This window comes from Aulonocara stuartgranti (assembly GCF_965226115.1).
Source record: "Aulonocara stuartgranti genome assembly, chromosome: 2".
NCBI lineage: Eukaryota > Metazoa > Chordata > Actinopteri > Cichliformes > Cichlidae > Aulonocara > Aulonocara stuartgranti.
Window position 1 is genome coordinate 21,838,020 of NC_138940.1, and position 18,325 is coordinate 21,856,344.

The 18,325-nt window shown below is 42.6% G+C and overlaps 1 protein-coding gene across 1 annotated transcript; it reads right to left on the bottom strand.

Moving 5' to 3' along the window:
• Window positions 1-3,612: 3,612 nt before the first annotated feature.
• Window positions 3,613-17,651, bottom strand: syvn1 (synovial apoptosis inhibitor 1, synoviolin). Its single transcript, XM_082509921.1, has 16 exons — window positions 17,440-17,651; window positions 16,620-16,765; window positions 16,439-16,531; window positions 16,154-16,306; window positions 15,711-15,759; window positions 14,638-14,741; window positions 11,133-11,259; window positions 10,934-11,033; window positions 7,972-8,037; window positions 7,738-7,854; window positions 7,375-7,544; window positions 6,983-7,135; window positions 6,747-6,893; window positions 4,835-5,018; window positions 4,545-4,657; window positions 3,613-4,453 (listed from the first exon to the last, which is right to left on the bottom strand). Exons 2-16 carry the CDS (start codon window positions 16,749-16,751, stop codon window positions 4,257-4,259), a joined length of 1,905 nt encoding a protein of 634 aa, XP_082366047.1. The 5' UTR covers window positions 16,752-16,765; window positions 17,440-17,651; the 3' UTR covers window positions 3,613-4,256.
• Between the last annotated feature and the right edge of the window lie 674 nt (window positions 17,652-18,325).

An 18,325-nucleotide genomic window follows, 5' to 3' on the forward strand; every position in this document is an offset into this window, starting at 1 on the left:
CAATAGGATCAATACTTTATTTCTAGAGTCCCAGAACCTCGAGTAATGTCACTGACATGTGTCATCATGGCATGATGGGTTGCTGTTTTAAAAAATGTTATAATCTTATTCCCTTAATAAATGGAACCATTTGACCTGCACTGGAGCAGACTGGGTTTGCAATGATGCAGATGTTTCCCAGTACAAAGTAAAACCAGGGTTAACCCCAAATTTATCTGGATAAGCCAAAATTCTGCTTTGTAGTGCAGGCCTCTGGTTTCAAACCACCAAGACGTGAAACCAAACGCTTCAAGCAGCACTTTACAAGCTGATGTGTGATAGTACAGCAGCCATCTTTCGTATACAGTCTGTGCCTAACATCTATAGATAATGACTGGACACAATACCAGTGTTGTTAAACCTTCAGTCACTGTTATATCGTACATGGTGGGAAAAGAATAAATGCCTGACAAGAGTTTGCAGTTGTACAACACACCAACTGCACATAAAGGACAAGTGAACCTTAAGATGCAGTGCTGACATCCGAGTTTTTCCTCAATGATTCTGGCTAATGCCCGACTTTCAGATACCAGAAACACGAAAACATTTTAGCCTGATTGAACTCAGCGTTAAAAGAAATGTTGTGCAGTAGTTCTGTCTAGGGATGGGTACCGGTATCCGGTGCCATGATGGCACCGGTTCTGACATAAACGGCAGTAACCAGACCGAAAAGCAGCGCACATTTCGGTGCTTTTTTTTTCCTGAGCTGTGATACACTTTAGATTCTAGCCAATCATTTTACGTTTCCGAGGATAGTAGGCGGGTCCAGGTACGTACGTTCTTTTAGAGCAGAGCTACAGATTAAAAATGCCCAAGGCAAAGCGGTCAAAAGTCTGGCTGTACTTCACAGCAAAAGATGCAAACTCAGCAGCCTGTAACAAGTGCTTTAAGCTGATACTGTGATATTGTCAAAGGAGGTAACACCTCAAATCCGATGAAACACGTGGCGACGCATAACGTTTTTTTAAAAGCCGAGAAATGCTTGCTGCAAGACCTCACACCAAGCACATCTACTGTGGGTGTGATGCCTGTTATCGACCCGGAGTTAGCAACATCCCCCAAAAACCCGAAGAGTAGAGTCCTGGGCCCGTATCCCTAAAGAATCTTTGTGCAAAAAGTGGCTCCTAGCGGCCAAATTCTAAGAAAATTCTCAGAGTCATGACGTTTTCTTAGAATTTCCCCTAAAAGTGACACGACAATCCCAGTTAATATAAAAGCTATTCCTCAAGATTCCTAGCGCTTAAAAGGGCTCCTAAGGCGAGATCTGCTAAGAGCAGGGAAGAGGACTTTTAGTGGCTTAGGAGTTCCCCTAAGCAGCTGCACAAAATGGCCAACAGAAGAGGCAGGAGAGATGTCCTGCAAACACTGGATGACAGAGAATTATTGAGATGCTACAGATTGGATCGTGCAGGAATCATGTTTGTGGTGGATCTCCTTAGAGATGCAATTACTTCACCAACTCGACGCCACAACGCTATTACACCGGAGACGAAAGTAATCACAACCCTGAGGTATTTGGCAACCGGGAAAATGCAACAATGCAGCAGTGATGACTTGGGTCTGCAATCACAGACATTGCTAAAAGCTGAGCCGTGTTACCCTCGTTAAGACCACACTGGACTTGTAACGTTGTGATTTCTACTTCATTAAGGACAGCCCCTTGAGATAGGCCATCTTGTTTTCAACAGGGTCCATATGGGAGTGAAAGTACAAAATATGTCAGCTAGGATATTAATATGAGCAAATAAGACACGAATCATTATTTGAACAGGGTGTAATGAGTTTAAGTTTTCACATATTTTAGATTCTAATGGCTATAACCCCTACAGCTTACTATTCATTTTCCAGATATTTTCTTGAATGTGAAATATTATTTACAATTACAGTCAGCATAAGATTAGAGTATATAATATGTTTATTGATTTGAGGGTACATCCTTTGCTCATTATCACCAAAAGCTCATTTCCATCAAACTTGTAGGATCAACCAATCACGGCTTTTGAAATGATGACTCATACCTAGCAACGGGGTCAACCACACCTCCTCACTAAGATAGGATTTTCCATCCATTCCTTGCTCAGAGTTCACTGAAAATGTTCTGGAATCACTTCTAAGCTAAAACTCCTGGCAAGGAATTTTTAGGTTAAGTTAGGAGCTCTCTGAGAGGATTCTCAGAATCTTTAGGGATACGGGCCCTGGCCCCTAGCAGTGTTGCCAACTTAGCGACTTTTCAGACCCCTTAGCGACTTTTTCGCTAAAAAAAAAAAAAAAAAAAGTGTCGCTTTTTTGCTAAAGCGACTTTTTTGCTAAAAAAAAAAAAGTCGCTAAAAAAAAAAAAGAGTGAAAGCGCTTATCTCTTTTACTCTCAACAAGCAGCGGGTGCTGTAACACAGTCAGTTCTTCTTTTACTCTTATGCTGTTTTGTGGATCACAAGGTTTAAAACTACTTATAAACACACACACACAAAGTAACTCCACCAGAGTGCCTATTTCGGGTCACTTGTCGGTCCAAGCCCGGATAAAGGAGCAGGGTTGGAATTGTGACATTAAGGAAAAACAATAATTGCTAAAAGAAATTTAATTTGTAGTTCTAAATAAACTCTAAATGCATTTAGGACGTTTTTTTACTCACTTTATGTCTCTTCCACGATGTTATTTCTCTCTCCAACAACATAGGTTACAATTAGATTAGCATGACCAATTATGCAAATTAGGCGATGACGTCATTTAGCGACTTCTAGCGACTTTTAGGACAGCCAATAGCGATTGAGGAGTTGGCAACACTGGCCCCTAGCCCTGCCAGTGTAACAGAAATGATGACGGATGATGACGGCAGCAGCAGCCGTTCTTCTCTGCGTGAGTAGTGTGAGGCTAACCACATTATTACATTAATGCATGTAAGGTGAACTAGCAAACATCATCATAGCTACATGCGGCTGTCTTCTTGTTTGATGGCAGATACTCCCTTCACCCTGGCCAAAAAGGCTAAAATGACCAAAGAAAAAGTGGAAAACAGTTAAACATGAGAGGTTTTTGGACAAAGTTTGATTTTTTCCCCCCATTGTTTAAGCACTGCTTCCAGCCAAGAGTGATGCCATATATGTACCAAAAGCTGCAGAAAAGGCTAACATTGTTATCTTTTTACATAAAAAAAACAAAAGCAAAAAAAACAACAACACCTGAACATGAGAGGTTTTAGGACCAATTTTGTGTTCTCCATTCTTTAAGCACCGGTTCGAGCACCGTTTAAGCACCAGCACCGTTTCAAAAGTACCGGTTTGGCACCGGTATTGGATAAAACCTAAACGATACCCAGCCCTAGTTCTGTCAATCTTTATTACTTAAGTGTAGCAAATGAGAGACGCTGGAATCAAATGCTAAAGGTGCTCACTCATAAAGACGTGATGTCATTTAGATCAGCATTAAGTTTTAATTAAACACCCCAATCTCTAGCTCAGAGGCAACAATGACGCACTTAAACAGAAACCCTGATGAGAGGTGCTCACACTCACTGAGCTTCACTGTAACAATCCCACCTCTATGACAACAGTTTGCAAACAACTTCTGTACCGCTGCAATTTCAGTCAGTTTATTCTGCATTATGTACATATCATCCTATTAAAACTTTATACAGTATGTACACATTCAAATAAATCAGTATGTTACAGTGTCTGCAGTGGTAACGTGTTGAGAATGCAGGAAACAGAAGAATGATGCATGTTAAATGAAAAGACAGCAGAGGAAGCTGATTGGTTTCATTTGATTTGAATTCACTGGATTGGTTGATGATCCATGTCCTCTGTAACACATCGATGAGGAGCGCGGGACCTAATGTCAGACGAATTAAAATAGGAAGTTCAAGCAAAGACGTCACTGACAGTAAAACTACCAAACACAAACCCAGCATGGCCTCTCCCACACTGATCAACCACAGCTTGGTTTGAAAGGACATTTCTTCTTCTGTCTCAGTTAAGCTGACAAATGCCTGCAGTACAACTACTGCAGCAGTCCCTGATGATGCAAATCAAAACAAACAAAAAGCAGGTGCTATTGCTTTCTGACGCAGAAACAGTCCACAAGGATTTTCTGACAGTCCAGCTCGACACAGTTAGAAACCTGAACCTGTGGAAGAAAGCTAATGGAGAACCAAAGCAACTGAACACCAGCTCAGAGTTCCTGTTGGTCCAGAGTGATATGTCTGAGTCGGGACAAGTGGATCAGTTGTCTGGAGGAGGAGAGGGAGGCGATGACGACGACGATGGTGTTGTCTCTAGCTTACGAAGGCGGCGGCGTCTCAGCTCAGCAGCATTTGGCTCTCCATCCTCTCCGTCCTCCACTCCTTCGTCCATCTTCTCTTTTCTTTCAGTGGAGTCAGCGGACTGAGAGGAAAGCGTTGCCCCGTTCACCTGATCGGCTGGAAACAGAATCGTCACGGTTACTTTACTTCTCTCCACTGTTAAATCCTATGAAAAACAAGACTTGAAAGGCGATAACCAGTTCCTTACAGAGGGACGAGTCCCTGTCCGTGCTGGGACTCTCTGTGTTACTGCCAGCTGTGGAAGATGAGGCAGTGCGATTCGTCCCGCTGGCTTCTCCAGTGCTGCCAGCCCGAGGAGGACTGGAGAAATCAGCAGAGGCACAAACGGTCAAACAAGCAATAAGCTCAAAATTCTATGTAGGAAACAGCATAGAGGACCAAACCTGGCACATCACTGTATCTCTTGAAGCACTGAACTGAGTTAAATAGTTACAGATTCCTCATATCTAATCAAAAGTAAGAGAATCTATCCATTACGTGAGTGTTGCGACGGTGCTGAGGTAGTGGTGGATGTTGAGCATGGCAGCGTCTAGCAAGGTGTGGATGTTTTGAAGACACTGGAGTCGGGCCTCAAGGCCCCGCCGACCCTCTGCCTCCAGCTCCCTCAGCTCCTCTTCTGACAGCCGGGACAAGGAGGGAGGGGGAGGAGGCATCGAGGACACTGTAGGAGAGAAGACAAAATAAACTGAACTGTAACAGCACTGACACGCTAACAAACACGCTTAACCAAGAGCTGCCAGAGCTTTGGGACACATTTGCAGACACTCAGTTAAATTCAAGATGTTCCTACAGCCGTCGTGGCCAAAACATTTGAGAATGACACAAATATTGGTTTTCACAAGACCTCTACAATTCACCCTGGCATGCTCTCAACCCATTCTTTCATAATCAGTGCTTGGAGTTTATCACAATTTTTGTTGTGTTTGTCCACCCACCTCTTGAGGACTGACGACAAGTTCTCAATTGGATTAAGGCCTGGGAGCCACTTAGTTATTACTTTGGCCTTATGACGCATTGAGCCCACTTCCTTGGGTGAGAAGCAGCCCCACAGATGAATTGTCTCAGGATGCTTTACTGTTGGCATGAGACAGTAAAGCGGACAATCCTTTTTCCAGATGCCCCAAACAATCAGAAAGGGGCTTCATCAGAGAAAATGACTTTACCCCAGTCCTCAGCAGTCCACTCGCTGTACTTTTTGCAGAATATCAGTTTGTCCCTGATGGTTATTTTGGAGAAAAGTGGCTTCTTTGCTGCCATCCTCCAAGTCTTCGCCTCACTGTGTGTGCAGATGCACTCACACCTGTCTGCTGCCATTCCTGAGCAAGCTCAGCACTGGTGGCACCACCGATCCTGCAGCTGGATCATCTTTAGGAGACGTCCTGGCACTTGCTGGACTTTCTTGGGCACCCTGAAGTATTCATGGTTGATTTAGGTGCGATCATACTAGCAACAGCATCCTTGCCTGTGAAGCCCTTTTTATGCAACACAATGATGGCTGCATGAGTTTCCTTGCAGGTAACCACGGTTAATAGGAAGAACAAAGATTTCACGCATCATGCTGCTTTAACACATCCAGTCTGCTATTCTGACTCAGTCATCATGACACAAAGATCTCCAGCCTTGTGTTCACCAACATTCTCACCTGAGTTAACAAGAAGATTATTGAAATGATCTCAGCAGGTCCTTTTATGGCAGTGATGAAATGCAGTGGAAACTGTTTTTGTTGGGATTAAGTTCATTTTCAAGGCAAAGGACTTTGCCCTTCATCTGATTACTCTTCATAACATTCTGGAGTATATGCAAATTGCCATCATAAAAACTGAAGCAGCAAACTTTGTGAAAACTAATATTTGTGTCATTCTCAGAACTGTAAGTATGGCGATGTATCCAGTTTGCATCATTTATTTACCCTGTAGCTTGAATAAAATGGTAAATGGCCTGTACTTGTATATCGCTTTTACTAGTCCCTAAGGCCCCCAAAGCGCTTTACACAACCAGTCACCCACCCATTCACACACTGGTGATGGAAAGCTACATTGTAGCCACAGCCACCCTGGGGCGCACTGACAGAGGCGCCCCAGAAGTTAAGAATGCTCATGAAAACTGATGCTTTACACAAAACTGCCAGAATCCAAATACATGTTTGAAAAGACAAAACAGTCAGGCTATGAGAGGTCTGACAGGACAGAGGCACCTTGGTGTGACAAATGAACCAACCTACCCAAAGTTTAGATCATAAGGAACAGAAAAGATGCGTTTGTGCAGAAAAAAAGTCACTCATACAGATATTATCATCGCCAGTATCCTTGAACAGCAGCCTGCTCAGGCAAAAACTCTAAATGTGAATTTAAGGATAGACCACAATATTTGGAAAAATGCTAACCCTTACCAAAGGGAGGAGGTGGTGGCATGGGGAGCCATGGTGCAGCAGGGAAGGGAGGAGGGGGGAAAGAGAATGGGAAGCCTGGCACTGCTGATCCTGGACCTGCTGCCGTAGCAGCAGAATCTGCAGTAGATGTTGTGGGCTGGGTGGTGCCTGAAGGGAAAAACAAAAGCAACAAAAGCCCAATCACTCAGAGGTGTCTCTTTCATTTTACATTCAGGAGCTACAGGAGGCATCCTTACTAGCTGTCTGAGTGGACTCTGTGCTGCTTTGTGGAGCATCAGTAGCACCTGGAGCTGGAGGTACAGCTGCTCCAGCAGGAGGAGGCACTGCAGGGAAGGGACCCCAGAAGGGGAAGATGCCGGGAGGAAACCCTGGTAACATGCCTAGAGCCACTGGAGAAAATACAAGGACAAAAGAACAGTTAAATTCTCACATAGTGGAATATTCCTATTGCATAAGCTGCTTTAAAACCACGTTCCCACTTCAGTTTACTTTTATCCAATGGCTGCTTTCAAGCTGGGAGAACCCACATTACTGATGCTCTGCAATATAATGTGGATGACCTTCATGTACCACTGAAAGCAACACAAACACGGGGGTTGCGATCACCTGGTCTTGTTTTTACTCTCACCATTTGGTGGTTGGCCTGCGGGGGCGTTTGCAGGGGCGTTGGCAGGGGCTGCCGGGGCTGGAGGCGGAGCTTGGGCTGGAGCCGGAGTCTGGTTGTTATTCGTAGCACGGAGTACGTCCATGCGGCAGGTGGGACAGGTCTGCTGTCTCTGGAACCAAGAGCGCAGGCAGCTGGAAGGAGGACAGGACAAAAACACAAACCTTTCAAACACAAAGTCATGTTCAGTCTGCCACACTCACTCCTTTTCTGTTTAAACGCAGGTCCTGTGTTTAATGCTGACCACCTCTGACATGGAACTGTTTGTTTTTCTTTGCAGGCTACAATCTTTCCTTGCTGATTCAGACCTTTTACCACAGAACTTACCTGGAGTGAAAAATGTGATTACAAGGCAATTTCTTGGCTCCAGTCACCATTTCTTCTCGACAGATGATGCAGACGTTGTCTGAGGCCTGCAGATCTTCAGGAGTAGCGTCGGGGTATCTGATCACAGACAGAAGAGAGAGGCGGAAGTGAACAATGTTTCTGGCCAGAGGACACATTAGTCACTCCATTATTCTGGGCCTTGATTTCACATCTACAAACCAGACGTGTACATACAGCGTATTCATGTTGCGGATGGCTCTCCGGGACATCACAGCATCTGTTACAGCTTTTTTGAACTGCCTGCAAGATACAAGAAAAGAGAAGCAATAATCACAACATATTCAGTAGTATACAAAAGAGTCTCATTATGAAAAATGTCATTTTAATTAAGGACAAAGCACTCAAGTCTCCTCTATTAGTTAACTTACTTATCTAGTTAGTTACTACAGTGGGGCAAAAAAGTATTTAGTCAGCCACCGATTGTGCAAGTTCCCCCACCTAAAATGATGACAGAGGTCAGTAATTTGCACCAGAGGTACACTTCAACTGTGAGAGACAGAATGTGAAAAAAAAATCCATGAATCCACATGGTAGGATTTGTAAAGAATTTATTCGTAAATCAGGGTGGAAAATAAGTATTTGGTCACTAACAAAAATACAACTCAATACTTTGTAACATAACCTTTGTTGGCAATAACAGAGGTCAAACGTTTACTATAGGTCTTTACCAGGTTTGCACACACAGTAGCTGGTATTTTGGCCCATTCCTCCATGCAGATCTTCTCGAGAGCAGTGATGTTTTAGGGCTGTCGCCGAGCAACACGGACTTTCAACTCCCGCCACAGATTTTCTATGGGGTTGAGGTCTGGAGACTGGCTAGGCCACTCCAGGACTTTCAAATGCTTCTTACGGAGCCACTCCTTTGTTGCCCGGGCGGTGTGTTTTGGATCATTGTCATGTTGGAAGACCCAGCCTCGTTTCATCTTCAAAGTTCTCACTGATGGAAGGAGGTTTTGGCTCAAAATCTCACGATACATGGCCCCATTCATTCTGTCCTTAACACGGATCAGTCGTCCTGTCCCCTTGGCAGAAAAACAGCCCCATAGCATGATGTTTCCACCCCCATGCTTCACAGTAGGTATGGTGTTCTTGGGATGCAACTCAGTATTCTTCGTCCTCCAAACACGACGAGTTGAGTTTATACCAAAAAGTTCTACTTTGGTTTCATCTGACCACATGACATTCTCCCAATCCTCTGCTGTATCATCCATGTGCTCTCTGGCAAACTTCAGACGGGCCTGGACATGCACTGGCTTCAGCAGCGGAACACGTCTGGCACTGCGGGATTTGATTCCCCGCCGTTGTAGTGTGTTACTGATGGTGACCTTTGTTACTTTGGTCCCAGCTCTCTGCAGGTCATTCACCAGGTCCCCCCGTGTGGTTCTGGGATCTTTGCTCACCGTTCTCATGATCATTTTGACCCCACGGGATGAGATCTTGCGTGGAGCCCCAGATCGAGGGAGATTATCAGTGGTCTTGTATGTCTTCCATTTTCTGATGATTGCTCCCACAGTTGATTTTTTCACACCAAGCTGCTTGCCTATTGTAGATTCACTCTTCCCAGTCTGGTGCAGGTCTACAATACTTTTCCTGGTGTCCTTCGAAAGCTCTTTGGTCTTGGCCATGGCGGAGTTTGGAGTCTGACTGTTTGAGGCTGTGGACAGGTGTCTTTTATACAGATGATGAGTTCAAACAGGTGCCATTCATACAGGTAACGAGTGGGGGACAGAAAAGCTTCTTACAGAAGACGTTACAGGTCTGTGAGAGCCAGAGATTTTCCTTGTTTGAGGTGACCAAATACTTATTTTCCACCCTAATTTACGAATAAATTCTTTACAAATCCTACCATGTGGATTCATGGATTTTTTTTTCACATTCTGTCTCTCACAGTTGAAGTGTACCTCTGGTGCAAATTACTGACCTCTGTCATCATTTTAAGTGGGGGAACTTGCACAATCGGTGGCTGACTAAATACTTTTTTGCCCCACTGTAGTTATCTAACTGGTTTCGATAAAGATATATCTTATACTGGGCTTTGGTGCTGCCCCTCATTTCCAAACGGTGGAGGCAGATGCTTCTCCCCGACTCTGGTTTTTCCTGAGGTTTCTTCCTGTTAAAAAGGGAGTTTTTCATTCCCACTGTCACTGAGTGCTTGCTCAAAGGGGGTCATTTGATTGTTGGGGTTTTCCCTATATTACTATAGGGTCTTTACTTTGCAATATAAAGCATCTTGAGGCGACTGCTGTTGTGATTTGATGCGTTATTGAACTGAAATGAATAAAGCTCCCATCCTTTCACAGCAGCTTTCTTCTCAACTGCCCCTCACAGACAGGACTTTAGAACAGCAGGTGGGTGTGGCTGCTGTGAACACACCCTCTACCCTGATCTGGACACTAAATGACAACGACACAAGGGAAGGAAAAAAAGCCTCTTTTTTTGCTCTAAATGACTCGAGAATCAAAACCATATTTAACAAATTAGAATGTTATACAAATACAACATAAAATAAAAGCATCATGGGTCCTTTTAAATAAGCATTTTTCTTTTCTCAGGAATCATCTTTGTTGAACACGAAGGAGAAATTACACTTTGTCTCCACTCTAATAATTATTAGCACTGTAGGCAAATGTGCCGAACAGATATACATCTGGCTTTATTTCATTCATTCAAAAGGCTGAAATTAACGGTGACGACAGTCCTCGCAGTCCCATTTTTACAAAGATAACAGGACTAATGAAGCACAAGCAGGAATTCTGGTCACTCGTGATAATTTTTTCTTTCTAGTTTCTCTTTCTCCACATTTCCACTGCCTCTCTGGTGCTGCTCTTTTCTCCGGTAGCACAAAAACTTTATTGTTTTCCAATGAATTTAAACATAATGGGAGCTTTGAAGCCTAAGCTTCTTGCTCAGGGACACTTGTTGACACAGTCGTCCTTATTTGAAATTTTGGGCATGTTTAAAACAAATTTGGTCTAACATAAAAGTATATTTTCTGTAATTCAATAACTGTGTCTCATGTGTTTTAAATGACTAAATGAAAATCCTTAAACTGAACTGTGTATAAAGCCCAACACCACAGACCAATGGTAAAAACATCATGAAGATTTTGATCATAAGTAGTAAAGGAATCGCTCACCTCATAGCCAAATACATGGGCCGAATGGCAAACAGAGGGAAGGTGTGCACCTTTATCATGATGGTCATGAAAGCAATGTACAGGAACACTTTGACCACACCTGGAATAAAGATGTCAGATAACATTTAAGAACACCTGCCACCACAATCCCAGAACAATTTCAGCATTTCATACTTTGAACCCCAACTGAATACAGCACCTGTGAAGAGGTCAGTGTAAAGCATATAGACAGCCTTGTTATCCCAGGGGTTCTCACTCTGCAGGTCAATAGTATGCAGAAGATACTTGATAAAGGTTGTCAGGACCATGGTCAGCAGGATGGCATACTGAGAAGAACAAATGCAAACATTCGTTTTGGTTGTTATGTGCACGTATCAACCGATGAGTATCCATCATTTCCCCACATGAGCCAGCAGAAGGAAAGAGTGAGAGGTTCACAGCAACTGGTTCAAATCTAAAGAGCAGACGCATTTCACAGCAACCATTATGACACAGAGAAAAAACACTAATCCCATTTATTAAAGCTCTGATCCTTAATTGAACAGAATGTTTTAAATGTCAGTATAATACATGTGTTTACCTACTATTTCATATCAAAAATGGCTGCTGTGATTGTGAGATCCATCTATCTATATATCTCTCTCTCGAATATATATATATCTATATATCTATAGATATCTATATCTATATCTATAGATATCTATCTATCTATATCTATATATATCAGAGGTGGGACCAAGTCATTGTTTTGCAAGTCTCAAGTAAGTCTCAAGTCTTTATCCTCAAGTCTCAAGTCAAGTCTCAAGTAATGTCAGGCAAGTCAGAGTCGAGTCTCAAGTCACTGGTGTAAAAGTCCGAGTCAAGTCACAAGTCTGAAACTTTGAATTTCAAGTCCTTTCGAGTCTTTAAAAAAAAAAAAGAAAAAATAATGTTGCAGTTATGCTAAATGTAAATATTAGACCATGTAATTTTAAAATCTGTGTTTTTCTCAACACATACAAAATAGTGAACTTAGAAAATATACACAAATTGTGAAATTGCACCTCTTTAAAATGCAGCTCAATTAAACCTAGCTCCAAGAATAATTTTCACCGACAGTTCTGAGATAAGCTGCATGTTATTCTTGGATGCGGTTGTAGGACCGGCTTTAAAATCGCATGACAAAAATATCATACACATTAAAAAAAACTGCATCACCAACGTAGCCTGGACAACATTTGCTAGTTAGATGAAGTCAGCTATCTCATCTTAGCATATTTATATGCATATTTATAATTATACGCTTCTTGGAGTGAGTGCATACACTCATGAAGTTTAGTAACTTCAGGTCACTGCAACAAGCCCAGGTACAGTTTACCGACGGATGGGTACAGGACCTTGAAATGCACCGTGTAGAAAGTAAAGACCATCGTACGTATCATAAGTTTACCAGTCTCACAAATTGTCGTCATAAATACACATTCCTTAACCGTTTATTAATAGGACCTTTGAGCTCAACGGTAATTAATTAGTAGTGGAAATAATTTCTGGTAGCATCACAGAAATGTAGCAGTGACAATAATATTGTATGCTGTAATCGTACTGGGCAATTAGTGATACAAAAAACCTGTTTTATCCTGTGAATAAAAGTATATGTTTTTGTCAATGTACCATAATAACAGAAGCGAAACGCAATATTGTGTCAGGACAATTCACTATTTATGCACAATAAATAAAGGAGCATAGCGCGACAATTTCTGTTCAGCGCCAGACTTGCTTGTAACCTATATCACCAATTATGTTATGAAAATGACGTATTAACTACAACAGCAGACTGACCTTTGTGGAAATGCTTGGAGCAGACTAACCTGTGAGCTGGAGTGTTCTGGGACGTTATATTTGATCTTTGAATGGCTGCGATCCAGGCCATCCGTCGCGTCTTTGTTACTTTGGAAACATGGCTCGAACAATTTCTCTTCAACGACGTAATCCGATAACAACCGATCTCTTTACCCGTCAGCTTCTCGTGGCTGTCATGCGACCAGCTATTGCAGTTAATGATACAACAGCTTCTTGACATTTTTGTGTTTCTTTTTATCGCTGTATAACTGATTTCAATTGAAAGCCTGCGTGCGCTAGTACCGCTTGCCACGAGTTCCCAGAATCCTTTGCGGTTCTACCCGTGAATGACGTCACATTTTCAATCTCTATATAATATGCATGTTAAATTTTATATTTGGGGTAAAATATCAAGTCTTTTCAAGTAAACCGGTTCAAGTCCAATTCAAGTCCCAAGTCATTGGTGTAAAAGTCCAAGTCAAGTCACAAGTCTTAGAACATTTTTTCAAGTCAAGTCTAAAGTCATAAAATTAATGACTCGAGTCCAAGTCATGTGACTCGAGTCCACACCTCTGATATATCTATCTATCTATCTATCTATCTATCTATCTATATATATATAAAAAAAAAAACACCCAGCACGCCCCTGCGGGCGGTTTATCCTTCAAGCTCGGGTCCTCTACCAGAGGCCTGGGAGCTTGAGGGTCCTGCGCAGTATCTTAGCTGTTCCCAGGACTGCGCTCTTCTGGACAGAGATCTCCGATGTTGTTCCCGGGATCTGCTGGAGCCACTCGCCTAGCTTGGGAGTCACCGCACCTAGTGCTCCAATTACCACGGGGACCACCGTTACCTTCACCCTCCACATCCTCTCGAGCTCTTCTCTGAGCCCTTGGTATTTCTCCAGCTTCTCGTGTTCCTTCTTCCTGATATTGCTGTCATTCGGAACCGCTACATCGATCACTACGGCCGTCTTCTTCTGTTTGTCTACCACCACTATGTCCGGTTGGTTAGCCACCACCATTTTGTCCGTCTGTATCTGGAAGTCCCACAGGATCTTAGCTCGGTCATTCTCCACCACCCTTGGGGGCATCTCCCATTTTGACCTCGGGACTTCCAGGTTATACTCGGCACAGATGTTCCTGTACACTATGCCGGCCACTTGGTTATGGCGTTCCATGTATGCCTTGCCTGCTAGCATCTTGCACCCTGCTGTTATGCGCTGGATTGTCTCTGGGGCATCTTTACACAGCCTGCACCTGGGGTCTTGCCTGGTGTGATAGACCCCAGCCTCTATGGATCTTGTGCTCAGAGCTTGTTCTTGTGCTGCCATGATTAGTGCCTCTGTGCTGTCTTTCAGTCCAGCTTTGTCCAGCCACTGGTAGGATTTCTGGATATCAGCCACCTCCTCTATCTGCCGGTGGTACATACTGCAGCTGGATAGCGTAGTGGTTAGACTACACGCCTTTGGAACCCAGGATCGCAAGTTCGATTCCTGCCTTGGGCGTCTGTATCCAGTAAGGGTCCTAAGGCTAGACCCCCTATGCTAAGCGAGCCTACCGCAAACATGAGCGAGACAGATAAATATGAAGGCATGCCGGCTCGGACGTCGCCCGGATCAACAAGGTCCGCGTCAGGTGTTGAGGAACCAGGGCACCCTGACGAAAAGTGGGCTACTGGAACAAGAAGGCATCGGTGGGCAAGAGACGAAAACAGGGCGTTGTTGGAATGCTACTACGCAAGTAACCCCGGCGGCAGGGGCTACATGAATAGGATATATATATATATATATATATATATGACATTCAAACAGCCAAAGACGTGTCAGTCAAGCTAGCTTATTGTTTGCATGCACAACAGTTTCAATTCAACTTCAGCTCACGACAAACCTCAAATCCAAACACAAGCTGGACCGAAGCGCCTCGGGTAATGATGCTGTGACAGGCATGGTTGACGAACAGGAAGTCCATGACGCCCAGCAGTCCCATGAGAGCTGCAGAAAGTAAAGGAGCACATATCAGTATTTTTCTAACCAGTTTCTCAGCTCGAAGTTTGCATGCAGACGGTTGGAAGTCTAAACAAAAATGATGTTGCAAAATTTGAATGTGTTGGATTTGATTAAGGAAACCTATCACGCTGACAGAGCCACAAACTGTCCGCTGTTCACTTACAACAGTTTGTAAATACAAATAAGTCATTAGCTTATACATATTCCCTTATTCCTAAAGAATTTCACTTTGCAATGATGCCACCTGCAGTTAAATCCACTTATTAATATCAAGGCATCCTATTACAACACCAAGACTAAGGCAGACTGCATGGCTTAAAGAGGTGGTCAGAGTAAATAAAAGTTTTTTTTGAGGCAAAAGCTCAGATACTAGAGGCTGATGAAAATTAATTAATTAAATTAGACAGTTTTTCCCCTGCTCTTGACTCTGCATGATGTCACAGAGAGCAGAAATCCCTACAGTCATCTGAGGCACAAAACTCTGGTTAACTGTGGCTGTGACACACAGCAACTCTAACCAGCCAATAAGAAAGCTGAATTAGGGATGAGGGGAAAGAAGCTAAACAGTTCGTTTGAGCACTAAAACATCATGAAGGTCAGTATATGATCAATTTTCTTTATGTTATACTTTAATATAATCTGAGACTAAATACATAGAGGTGGAAACGAACACAGCAGGTTTTTTGTAACAGACCAGCTTCCCTTGCAGTGTTCAGGAAACTGCTGTGGCTTGTTACTGTTATCCACTGTAATGTTCTGGCCTTACAAATAAACCAGTGCAGGTGGCCTGTAGTGCAAGTACAAACATTTGCATATAGTTTCACTTAGCTAAAGATTTATGACTTCAATTGGTGGAAGAGACAGAGTTGCCCAAAAGGAGAAATGAAAGACAAAAAGAAAGCCGGCACAGAAGTGAGGTATGAATGATATTCCACTGTGCTGATGTCTACTTACATAAAACCCTCATGTGAAAAACCCATGATATGTTGGGACTCCGCTCCATCTGACAGAAAAAGGATTGAAAAGACCCGTTAGCACATGCAAAGCTAAATACACTCAAATGCTACATAAGATTCAGAGTATCGTATAAATCTGTATGCTTTACATTCTGCAACTTACAGGTCTTTTTGAAATGGCAGTTTTAATATAATTACAAGTCATCTAATTTACAACATGCTAAAGGCTCTTTATGTTTAATTTCTAATAAAATCATCAGTTATAAAATCTCCAATAACAATGACATCAATACTCCACACCCTTAACCACACACCATCTGTTCCACCCGGTGTCCCACACTTCCTTTCTACCTTTGAGCAATGTCTTGTACACAGATGCACTGGAGTGTGTTTTATGTGCAATGTGTGAGACAAGGAAGCGCTTTCTCATTCATCACTCACAAAGTCCACTCGATCCTCAGCCAGCCAGTGAAAGCACTTAAGGAACAGGAGGAGGGTAAAGAGGGCGACGAAGCGAGGAGAGAAATCATCCCTGAACACAGTGAAAGCCAGGCACGTCTCGGTCACAGCGTACCACGAGCGTTCGATGAGATGCTGGGGGTAGCCAGGAAAGAATGTTCAAATGCATATGAACAAAAGAGTCTCAGCAGTATTATAAAGACCGTGCAATAAATTCTAAATTAAATACGTCACGATGAATCAACTGAACGTAAAAGATATCTCTACCTCCATTTCTGCAGCTCTCAACTGACCAAAAAAGACCTTCCTCATAAACTTTCCCAGCAGAAACACAAGCACAAATGCCTGGATGTACAACACCTGATACCAGGAGAGAAAGGAAAATTTAAAGAATTTACAGAAAAAACAAAACAAAACATGGAACATTTGACTTCATTTCCAATCTTACCGCCATGCTGGGACTGCTCTTGGTGAGGTAAACTACAGTCGGGTAAAACTGGTGTTTGAGTAAATAAGCATGTGCCACAACGGCCCCAGTCAACGCCAGACTGGTGACAGTCACTAAGGCTGCTCGCACCATTTTGGCCTTGGATGCTGTGGAGGGAAAACAGATGGAGAAGGAATGGAAGAACAGGTTAATGCTTGTGAAAGTTGACAAATACACTAAAGCAGAACGCAAATAAAAGTGATATGCTTGGGGGGGAGGGGCGTCTTTATGCCATGTTCGTTTTACTTAGATAACGACTTTTAAAATAAAATGTATTAGGTAGACTTTATGAGGGTATATGGTCAAAAGGTTTTGGCACTCATAGTGAAATATAGTTGTGCTGTTAAACCAAAAAAATACAGAAACGTTTTATATTTAAACATCAATGATGCTTCCTTTTGAAGTTTTGAAGCTGACCACTACAATTATCAGGAATAACTTATAGTAAAGCTAGTTAAACAACAGCTACACTCCCTCTTCAGAAAAATCAAACAAAACCACGTATACAGATGCTAAGTAGCTTACTGTTTTTAAAGCTAATGGGCCAATGAAGTCTGAAAGCCGACTGACCTGCTAGGTTTTCAAGAAATATTAAATGCTAAAACCACAAATATAAAGAAGCTACACATTATCCAAATACCCGAAGATACGATTGTCTGGGTTAATAATGTTATCTGCTCCACAGACTGTCAAACAGTTAACTGTGTTAGTTAGCCAGTTTTAGCTAGCGTTAGCCTGCTAGCTGCTACCGTTGCAGCTGTCACTACTCTGCGGGACTCACCTACTCGATGTCTGTGGTAGACTTTCTCCTTAGTACCTTTGTCGGATGTATCCCTGCCTACTTGAACTGTATATTATGAGCAACTACTCCATTTCAGCTCTTTCACAACACCCTCCCTGTAATATTTATTATCCTCACCCCTTTCTGCCTGTATACGTGTTTATCTTTGGCTTGCTCACTAGAAGCCACCTCACATCCGGTTGGTAAAATTATTTTGACGCAAGACCAATTTGTGTGTCTCACGACATGCTTGTGTTCTTATGTCCGGTAATCGCTATAAAAAGCAGATAGAGGGACGCTTAATTTACAGTATTTAGTCACGACTTAATATTAGTGTTTGACCCCTATATCGCGTAACAGTGTTTGTAGGTGCGGTTTGTTTCACTCTACTGTATTGTTAAGCGACGCACCTTTTAGGATATTTACGGTAAATAGAAACGTGGACCAATAGGAAGTTGACTGGCTGATGCGTCATTGGTTAACGCTTCAGGTCTGGCGGTGAAAAACTGTAGAAAGGGCAACTTGCTATTCTGTAACCTCCTGTACTCATTGTGCCTATTTTTGTTTATTTATAAGCTCAGGTAGACACGTATACACACACACACACACATATAGGTGAAAAATATTTGTGCTATGTTGTTATTCAGAGCTGATTATAGATTTGAATAAAGCTTCCTGAAAGATTTATTGAAAAATTTCCTTTAACTTTAATTGTTTCTAAAGGTTCTGCGTGTACCTACCTCATGAATATGAAGGAATCCTGCATGCTGTCCTTATTGAGACATGCTGCATGAAATACAGAAATATCAACAAACATTTCAACATTTTTTAAGTTCTCCATTTCAGCCAACAAGTGCTTTAACCTCATGGAAAGCAAAAAGAATGC